This window comes from Cnephaeus nilssonii (genome assembly GCF_951640355.1).
Source record: "Cnephaeus nilssonii genome assembly, chromosome: Y".
Classification (NCBI taxonomy): domain Eukaryota; kingdom Metazoa; phylum Chordata; class Mammalia; order Chiroptera; family Vespertilionidae; genus Cnephaeus; species Cnephaeus nilssonii.
The window spans coordinates 444213-454524 of NC_137096.1; the positions used below are offsets into that span (position 1 = coordinate 444213).

The 10312-nt window shown below is 62.6% G+C and overlaps 1 protein-coding gene across 1 annotated transcript; it reads left to right on the forward strand.

The window, feature by feature from the left end:
• The first annotated feature begins 2542 nt into the window (after positions 1-2542).
• AKAP17A (A-kinase anchoring protein 17A) lies at positions 2543-9089 on the forward strand. The gene is made up of 3 exons (XM_079766043.1): positions 2543-2663; positions 6901-7682; positions 8381-9089. Exons 2-3 carry the CDS (start codon positions 6921-6923, stop codon positions 8774-8776), a joined length of 1158 nt encoding a protein of 385 aa, XP_079622169.1. The 5' UTR covers positions 2543-2663; positions 6901-6920; the 3' UTR covers positions 8777-9089.
• The last annotated feature ends 1223 nt before the right edge of the window (positions 9090-10312 follow it).

Below are 10312 nucleotides of genomic sequence, written 5' to 3' on the forward strand. Positions count from 1 at the left end.
CCCCCCACTGGGGATCGAGCCCGCAAACTGGGCATGTGCCCTTGACCAGGAATCGAACCCGGGACCCTTCAGTCTGCAGGCCGACGCTCTATCCACTGAGCCAAAGTGCCTAGGGCTCCCATTGATTTTTAGGGAGAGAGTGGAAGAGAGAGGGGAAGACAGAGAGAAACATCGATGGGAGAGAGACACATCGATGGGTTGCCTCCTGCATGTGCCCCGACCAGGGCCCGGGCCAGGGAGGAGCCTGAAACCCAGGGACATGCCCTTGACCGGAATCGAACCCGGGACCCTTCAATCCACAGTCTGACACTCTATCCACTGAGCCACGCCGGTCAGGGCCTTTGTTAAAATATACATATTTTTACTGATTTCAGAGAGGAAGGAAGAGAGAGAGAGAGAAACATCCATGAGGAGAGAGAATCATGGATCGGCTGCCTCCTGCACGCCCCCTACTGGGGATCCAGCCCACAACCTGGGCCTGTGCCCTTGACCGGGAATCGAACCCAGGACTCTTCATTCCACAGGCTGACGCTCTACCCATTGAGCCAAACGGGCTAGGGCCTTTTAAATATATAAATCTTTATTATTGACAGTATTATATATGCCCCCTTTTTCCACCCACTGACCACCTCCAGCCCTCCCCCTCCTTCTGGGACCCCTCTGGGGGATGTCAGAGAGCCGGTTTCGGCCCAACCCCGCAGGCCAGCCCGAGGGACCCCACCTTTGCACAAATCCGTGCACCGGGTCTCTAGTACTATATAAACATAAAATTACATTGAGTATTATATGTAAAATGTAACGTATTTATTTTTAAATTTTGTGTTATTGAAAACAAATACCGTATAGAATATGACAACATCAAACACTTAAATAGCATATATTTATATTATATTATGGACGTATATATATATAATCACATCTATATATATAAAAGCCTGATATGCAAATTGTCCCCTCTGGAGTTTGACCAGGAGACCGGGAATTCGATTGCTCGCTATGACATGCGCTGACCACCAGGGGGCGGTGTGGAATGAAGGAAGGCCCTGATTGCCCCTGATCTCCGGCCAGGCCTAGGGACCCCACCCGTGCACAAATTTCATGCACCGGGCCTCTAGTAACAATATAATGTAATGTGGAGGGAAGTGTCCAATATAGACAATCAAGACGTAATAAACAGCCCCGGCCGGTGTGGCTCAGTGGATAGAGCGTCGGCCTGCGGACTGAAGGGTCCCGGGTTCGATTCCGGTCAGGGACTCATATCCCAGTTGCTGGCTCCTCCCCTGCCCAGGCCCTAGTCAGGGCTCATGCAGGAGGCAACCAATCGATGTGTTTCTCTCACATTGATGTTTTTCTGTCTTTCCCTCTCTCTGAAAAAATATCCTGGGGTGAGAAATATATATATATATATATATATATATATATATATGTATATATATGTATATATATGTATATGTATGTATATATAATTTATAGACTATGACAATACGAAACATTTAAAATAGCATATATTTATATAATATTATGTAGCTATATACAATCACATAAGAATATAATGTAATCTGGAGGGAACTGTCTAATCTAGATGATCAAAACATAATAAATGAAGCAATTAAATAATTCATAAATGCTTGGGTAGATAATAATGTAAAGGTAAATTCTATTGCTTATTATTGACAATGTATAATTAGGGAACAAGCAGAATAAATAAAATAACTCATACATGCATGATTAGATAACAAATGTTTACAATGAAACATTTATAACCAAATCGTATGGCTATGTTATCTAGGATGTATAGCAATAAATATTGATAATTGGATATTCCTAATTAAGTTGCATCGCTACATTATCTAGGATATATAGTCATACATATGCATAATTAAATATTTATAATTAAATGGCATAGCTCTATTCTCTAGGATGTGTAGTAACAAACATTTATAATTAAGTATTTTTATTTATATTCAATGGCATAGCTCTATTCTCTAGGATGTATGGTAACAAACATTTATAATTATTTATATTTATATTCAATAGCATAGCTCTATTCTCTAGGATGCGTAGTAACAAACATTTATAATTAAATATTTATATTTATATTCAATGGCATAGCTCTATTCTCTAGGATGCGTAGTAACAAACATTTATAATTAAATATTTATATTTATATTCAATTGCACATAGGTCTATTATCTAGGATGCATACATAATATAATAATAAATGAATGATTAGATAATAAATAATTTATAATGAATGTGTATGGCTGTATTATATGTGATTATCACAGTAATTTAGGCGCGAACACCAGGCCCTTGCATCTTAAAGGGGCCGCGTCCCCACCCTGGCCGGACCCAGGTAGTTGGAGGTGGGGGGGAGGGGGCGGAGCGAGTCCGCGCACGCGCAGTGCGGAGCCGGGTGGACCCCGCCCCGCCCGCGGCCCTCGCCGGAAGTCCCGCCTTTGTGGGCGGGGCCCGGCTCGGGAGGCGCAACCTGGAGCCGCCGCGCGGCCGCGGGCGCCGGAAGCGGAAGTGCGTCACCCGGGTGGGCAACGGCGTCCCGTCGCGGGCACTTCCGGCGGACGGTGGAGGCGCCGGGCGGGAGGCCGCGCTTGCCGGGGGCGTCGGCGGACGGCGGCGGCGGGGGACGCGGGAGCCCCAGGCCGGTGAGCGCCGCCCGCACCCGCTTCCTCCGCGGGCCGGGCCGGGGGCGGCGGGGCCGGAGGGGCGGGGGTCACCGGGCCGCGGGTCGGGGGCCGGGCCGGGGGCTGCGGGGCCGGAGAGGAGGGGTCGCGGGGTCACCAGACGGCGGGTCGGGGGGTGTCGGGGCCCCGGAAGGGGCGGGGGTCACCGGGTCGCGGGCCGGGGGCTGCGGGGCCGGAGGGGAGGGGTCGCGGGGTCACGGGTCGGGGGTCAGGGCCGGGCTGGGGGCTGCGGGGCCGGAGGGGAGGGGTCGCGGGGTCACCGGACGGCGGGTCGGGTCGCGGCGGGGATGCGGGTCTCGGGGTCCCGGGGTGCCCCGGGCTGTGGGTGGTGTGGGTTCTGGATCTTGGGGGACAGGGGTCCTCGGGCCGTCGGGGGCCTGAATGATTGGCATCCGGGGTACTGAGGGCCTCGGGGGGTTCAGGGCTACTGAGAGTCTTGGGGGGCCGTGGATACTGCGGGTTCTGGGGATACTGGGGGCCTTGGGGGGTTTTGGGGTACTGAGGTTCTGGGGGGCCTGGTATAGGGGGTCTGTGGGTTTTGGGGGGTCGGGGGTACTGAGGTCCCGGGGATCCTGAGGGTCTTGGGGGCCCAGGGTATAGGGGGTCCGTGGATACTGCGGGTCTTGGGGGGCCGGGGGTACTAGGGTCTTGGGCTGGAGGTACTGAGGGTCGGGGATTTAGGGGGTACGGAGATTTAGGAGGGTTAGGGGGTTCTGAGGGTCTAGGGGGGGTTTAGGGCGTACAGAGTGTGTGGGTTTAGGGGGTTCTGAGGGTCGGGGGTTAAGTGGGTCCTGAGGGTTTGGGGCTTTAGGGGGGGCTTGGGATTTAGGGGGTACAGGGTGTCTGCGTGTTTAGGGGGTGCTGAGGGTCTGGGGAGGGTCGGGGGGTGCTGAGGGTCTGGGGAGGGTCGGGGGGTGCTGAGGGTCTGGGGGTTCAGGGGGTGCTGAGGGTCGGGGGGGGTTAATGGGGTGCTGAGGGTCTGGGGGTTCAGGGGGTGCTGAGGGTCTGGGGGGTTGGGTTCTAGGGTCTGGGGGGTTAGGGGGAGCTGAGGGTCTGGGGGTTTAGGGGGTGCTGAGGGTCTGGGGGGTTAATGGGGTGCTGAGGGTCTGGGGGGTTGGGGGGGTGCTGAGGGTCTGGGGGTTCAGGGGGTGCTGAGGGTCTGGGGGGTTGGGTTCTAGGGTCTGGGGGGTTAGGGGGAGCTGAGGGTCTGGGGGTTTAGGGGGTGCTGAGGGTCGGGGGGGTTCAGGGGGTGCTGAGGGTCTGGGGGTTCAGGGGGTGCTGAGGGTCTGGGGGGTTAAGGGGGTGCTGAGGGTCTGGGGGGTTGGGGGGTGCTGAGGGTCTGGGGGTTCAGGGGGTGCTGAGGGTCGGGGGGGGTTCAGGGGGTGCTGAGGGTCAGGGGTTAGGGGGTTCTGAGGGTCTGGGGGGTTGGGGGGTGCTGAGGGTCTGGGGGGTTGGCGGGTGCTGAGGGTCTGGGGGGTTGGGGGGTGCTGAGGGTCTGGGGGGTTAGGGGGTGCTGAGGGTCGGGGGGGTTAAGGGGGTGCTGAGGGTCGGGGGGGGTTAAGGGGGTGCTGAGGGTCTGGGGGTTCAGGGGGTGCTGAGGGTCGGGGGGGGTTGGGTTCTGAGGGTCCGGGTGTTAGGGGGGTACAGAGTGTGCGGGTTCAGGGGGTGCTGAGGGTCTGGGGGTTCAGGGGGTGCTGGGCAGTCGGGGAGCCTGGGTTCAGGGGTTGCAGAGGGGGAGGCGGAGGTTCTGGAGGGTCGGGGGGCGGGGGTTGAGGTCTGGGGGGCGGCACCAGCGCTGACCTGGCCCGGCGGGGGACGGGGGGCGGGGCCTGCGTGTGGGGTTGCCATGGAGACCGAGCGGCGGCGCCGGCTGTGAGGAGGCGGGGCCAGGACCCCCGAGGCTGGAGAAGCCGGGTCCTGGGGGTCCTGGGGGTCATGAGGGCACCCCGTCGGCAGGGGAGCAGTTGAGGGGGGCAGAGCTGCCCCGGAGGCTGCTGGGGGTGGTGGAGGGGTCAGGGTGCACCCCGGGGACTGGGGGTGCCCTGGGGTTCCGGGGGCCGCCACGGGGCTGGGGCGGGGCCGTGGGCTGCTCGGGGGACCGGCTGGTGCCCAGCGCCGGGTCCTGGGGGGCGTCCGGGCGGGAGGCCGGGGTGTCAGCCCCGGTGCAGCCCCCACTCCGCTCGGACTCCCCTGCTTTGGGGCCGCCCTCCGCCTGCGCCCCAGGCCTGACGCCTCGGGGCCTGTCCCCCCCCAACCCCCAGCCGGGGGGTGTGCAGGGCCCGCGGGGGGTGGGCAGGCGGCCGACCGGCCTCCCCCGCTGTCTGGGCTGCAGCCAAGCCGCTGGCCCCGCCTCCCCCCCCCCCCCCTCCCCGCCAGCTCGACCTGCAGGGAAGGCGCCCCGAGGTGGGGGAGGGGTCCCCACAGGGGGTGCGGAGGAGGGGAGGGGGGAAGGGGTAGGGAGGGGTGCGGGGGAGGGGCCCCGGGGCTCCCCGGGGGCCGGGCAGCCTCCTCAGCGGGAACTTGGGCGGGAGGGAGAGAGGTTGTGTTTCTTTTGTTCACTTGTTGTTGTTGTTGTTTTAAACATTTTTACTGACTTCAGAGGAAGGGAGAGAGAAACACCCGTGAGGAGAGAGAATGTGGACCCCGGCCTCCTGCTCGCCCCCCGCCGGGGATGAGCCCACAACCCGGGCCTGTGCCCTGGACCTCAGAGGGACCCTTCAGTCCGCAGGCCGACGCTCTATCCACTGAGCCACACCGGCCAGGGCTTTTGTGTGTTTTTTGTTTTTTTGTTTTTGGTTAATCCTCAGCCGAGGCTGTTTTCCCGTTGATGTTTAGAGAGAGTGGACGGGAGGGGGAGGGACAGAGAGAGAAACATCGAAGTGAGAGAGAGATATCGCTGGGTTGCCTCCCGCATGCACCCGACCAGGGCTGGGCATCGAGCCTGCAACCACGGCCCATGCCCTTGACCCTTGACCCTTGTCCAGAACAGAACCCGGGACCCTTTGGTCCCCAGCTCAGGCCGACGCTCTTATCCGCTGAGCCAAACCGGCCGGGGCGAGGGGGGTGGTTTTATCAGCACGAAACGTCTGTCTCCTGGATGCCAACCCCCGCGGCTCCTCCTACCCTCCCTGGGCCTGAACGGAGCCGAGTCCCTTCTCCAGCCAGTTTCCAGCACCTTCCGGGGAGCGGGGCGGCTCTCGCGTCTCTGCCCATGCCCCTGGCTGCACGGAGGGTGTGCGCTGGCCCGGGACGGCTGCTGCTGGGTCCTGGGCCCAGGTCGGCGCGGACGGAGGCCCGGACGCTGGGCTGTGGCTCTTACCAGCCGTGGCTGGCGTGGCTCAGTGCATCGGCCCGAACCCAGGGGTCTCGGGTTCAATACCAAACAGGCACGTGTGGGGGGCAGCGACCGATGTGTCTCCCACATCGATGTTTCTCTCCTCTCTGCCCTCCCTTCCTTTCCCTCTAGAATCAGTGGGAGGAATGTCCTCCCCGAGGATTAACAACCACCACCAACATAACAGTCCTAGTCAGCACAGGTGTATTTCCCCTCTCGCGTCATCCGACGGCTTACAGACCGGAGCCGTCTCAGGTGCCGAGGCCTTCATTGGGGCCCACACCCCTTTCTCGGGCGAGCTAGCGACTCGGTCTTTTTTTTTTTTTCTTTAATATATTTTATTGATTTTTTTACAGAGAGGAAGGGAGAGAGGGATAGAGAGTCAGAAACATCAATGAGAGAGAAACATCCATCAGGTGCCTCCTGCACGCCCCCCACTGGGGATGTGCCCGCAACCAAGGTACATGCCCTTGACCGGAATCGAACCCGGGACCCTTCAGTCTGCAGGCCGACGCTCTAACCATTGAGCCACACCGGTCAGGGCAGCAGTCTTGGTTCTCCTCCCTGGCCTCGGCAGCTGACCGCTGCGGCCCTAGCCAGTGTGGCTCAGAGGATAGAGCATCGGCCTGCGAACTGAAGGATCCCGGGTTCGATTCCCGGTCAAGGGCACATGCCCGGGTTGCAGGCTGGATCCCCAGTAGGGGGCGTGCAGGAGGCAGCCGATCCAGGATTCTCTCTCCTCGTGGATGTTTCTCCCTCTCCCTTCCTCTCTGAAATAAATAAAAATGTATATTAAACACACACACACACACACACACACACACACACACACACACAGGAAACTGACCGCGTTGCGTATTTCAGGCCCCAGGTCCCGGGAGGCTATGGCCGCGGCCACCATCGTGCACGACACCTCGGAGGCGGTGGAGCTGTGCCCGGCGTACGGCCTCTACCTGAAGCCCATCACCAAGATGACCATCAGCGTGGCCCTCCCGCAGCTGAAGCAGCCGGGCAAGTCCATCTCCAACTGGGAGGTGATGGAGCGGCTCAAGGGCATGGTGCACCACCACCAGTTCTCCACGCTGCGCATCTCCAAGAGCACCATGGACTTCATCCGCTTCGAGGGCGAGGTGGAGAACCGCAGCATGGTCCGGGCCTTCCTTGCCTGCCTGGACGGCAAGACCATCAAGCTCAGCGGCTTCTCCGACATCCTCAAGGTGCGGGCCGCCGAGTTCAAGATCGACTTCCCCACCCGGCACGACTGGGACTCCTTCTTCCGCGACGCCAAGGACATGAACGAGACGCTGCCCGGCGAGCGGCCGGACACCATCCACCTGGAGGGCCTGCCCTGCAAGTGGTTCGCGCGCAGGGAGGCGGGCGCCGAGAAGCCCAGCGAGGACGTGCTGGTGCGCGTGTTCGAGAGGTTCGGGGAGATCCGCAACGTGGACATCCCCATGCTGGACCCCTACCGGGAGGAGATGACCGGGCGCAACTTCCACACCTTCAGCTTCGGGGGCCACCTCAACTTCGAGGCCTACGTGCAGTACCGCGAGTACGCCGGCTTCATCCAGGCCATGAGCGCCCTGCGCGGCATGAAGCTCATGTACAAGGGCGAGGACGGCAAGGCCGTGGCCTGCAACATCAAGGTGAGCGGGCCGCCGTGCCCGGCCCGTGCCTGCGCCCTGGCCCGTGCAGGGTCTGCGGCAGAGAGAGGCGGGCGGAATCTCCCGTAGCCTGCACCCCGTAGCCTGCACCCCGTAACCGTGGGCGCAGACCCGGGGTGGGCGGGTCCTGGGCTTGGGCAGCAGGGTGGTGGGCCCCTGGGGGCAGAAGCAGAAAATTGTCTCGTAAAAGGAGCAACTTCTTTAAAAACTATATCTTGATTTCAGAGAGGGAGGGAGGGAGGAGAGAGAGAGGAACATCAATGAGGAGAGAGAACCATGGATTGGCTGCCTTCTGCACGCCCCACACTGGGGCTCGAACCCACCACCCGGGCCTGTGCCCTGACTGGGGCTCGAACCCACCACCTTTTGGACAATGCTCGACCAACTGAGCCGCGCCTCTGGGCCGGGTGGCTTTCTGACGCTTACTGAGCGGCGAAGGCAGGTGACGGTCTTGGGGCGAGTTCGTCCTCCCCCGTGGACGGGACTTCACGGGGTTGGGGCTCAATCTGGAGCCAGAAACGGCGGTTCCGGCCCGGGTCCCGGGTCGGCTGGCTCCCGCGTGGCGAGCGCCGGTCGCTGTGGTTGGGGGAAGGGGTGGGCGCACCTGCCTGCACGGGCCTCGCCCCTCACGTGAGCCCGGGCTGCCGGCTCCCCCCCACCGACGCCCGTTCTCCCCGAAGGTCTCCTTTGATTCGACCAAACACCTGAGCGACGCCTCCATCAAGAAGCGGCAGCTGGAGCGGCAGAAGCTGCAGGAGCTGGAGCGGCAGCGGGAGGAGCAGAAGCGGCGGGAGAAGGAGGCCGAGGAGCGGCAGCGGGCGGAGGAGAGGTGGGCGGGCGCGTATGTGCCCCTGCGCGTGTGTGGGTGGGCGTCCGCGCACGTATGTGCCCCTGCACGTGTGTGGGCATCCGCGCATGTATGTGCCCCTGCGCGTGTGTGGGCATCGGCGTGTAGGTGGGCGGGCATTCGTGTGCGTGTGCTCGCATACACGGCTGCGGGGACTCCGTACAGGGTGCGCGCGCCTGGTCCTCCCCAAACTCAGGCCCGCGGTGTCAGGCCCGTGTGGGTCCCGTGACCGGCCTGCCCTCCCAGCGTGTCCCTCACGCGCCTCCGTGTGTCCCTCCGGAGCCGGCGGCGTGTCCCGGCCGTGGGGCGTCCCGCTGAGGTGCCCCAGTCACAGCACCGGGGAGAGACCGAGGGAGGGCGGGGCCGGATCTCGGTTCGAATCGGGTTCAGGTGAGAGGACCGCCTCCCCTCGGGCCCAGCGTACCCGTGTGTGGGCGTGGCCGTCACAGGAACCCCGTGGCCCACGCGGTCCCTGGTTCTGGGGAAGCAGAGAAATGGTGCGCCTTCCACCCCGGCCCGGCCGTCGGGGAGCGTGTGGCGTGTGCGGTTCTGTACGGACACGGGGAGGGGGGGTTGGGGGGAGTCCTTCCTGACGGCCTGTCAGCTGGTCTCTCCATGGAGCCCCGGTCAGACCCAGCCTTCGTCCTTGAGTGAGCCCCACGCCGTGGTCTGGGGGGCCGGGCGGGCAGGCAGCGGGGGAGGGGAGGGGAGGGGAGGGGTGAGGTGGGGTCCGGTAGGAGAGGCCCTGAGCCGTCCCGTCTGAGCCGTGAGCCCGGCCATCGCACACAGAGGGGGTGCCTGGGCGCTCCGCCGTCCCTGGTGGGGGCGCCCTCGGGGCCCAGGGCGGAGGCGGGTGCTCCCTGGTGGAGCGCCAGCTCGGGGGCGCGGCGGCGGGAAGCCGAGGCCGAACGCAGTTGGAGGAGGCGGGTCCTGCAGCGAGGGGACCAGCCTGGCCTGTGACCCCAGGTCCTGGTGACCCCGCCTGTGTGTCCACCTCCCACGTGGCCCGGCGTCTTGGCCAGCTGCTCGGGGCCTTGGGGACAGATGTGGATGGGGGGGGGCGGGGGGGTGAGGACAGAGGGTTCAGGCGCCGGCACTGCTGGGCCCTGCGGGCGGGAAACGGGCCTGAGCTTCCTGCGGGGGGTTGAGGGGGGGCGGGGGGGCTCAGGTCCGGTGCAGGGCTGTGGCCCAGCCAGGATGACCCTGTCCTGTCTCGGCGGAGCCCAGGGCCCCCGCGTCTGCCCCGTCCCAGGTGTGGGTGGTGGTGTGGGTGGTGCGGTTAATGGGAACAGGGAGCACCTGCCGCTGTTCCGGGCGACAGGCCTGGGCTCGGGCTGTGACGGGCGGGGGCGGGCCTTCCTCCTGCCCGGGCCGCCGGGGCCGCCGGGACACGCACAGCGGCGCTCGGGCCGTGCAGAGGGCCCACGTGTCAGCTCTGTGGGGTCAGGCGTTGACCCCCACCTCACGCCTCGGCAGGGTCAGGCCAGGTGGTTGCGCCGCCTCACACAGCTCCCCAGCGGCCCCACACAGCCCCCGATGACCTCACACGGCCCCTGGTGACCTCACACAGCCCCCGATGACCTCACACGGCCCCTGATGACCTCACACAGCCCCCGATGACCTCACACGGCCCCTGATGACCTCACACAGCCCCGGCGGCCGTCCCCCGCAGGCTCCCGCCCGGTGACCTGCTCTCCCTCCCCTGTGGGCCCTCGTGGGTGGGAGCCTGTGTGCGGCCCCCACTCTGCCCGGCTCCGTCCCGGTC

Excerpts from the sequence above, each read along its gene's own strand:
- AKAP17A (XM_079766043.1), top strand. The coding sequence starts at position 6,921 with ATGGCCGCGGCCACCATCGTGCACGACACCTCGGAGGCGGTGGAGCTG. Across the intron at positions 7,683-8,380 it reads CCGTGGCCTGCAACATCAAG|GTCTCCTTTGATTCGACCAA; the intron begins GTGAGCGGGCCG and ends TTCTCCCCGAAG.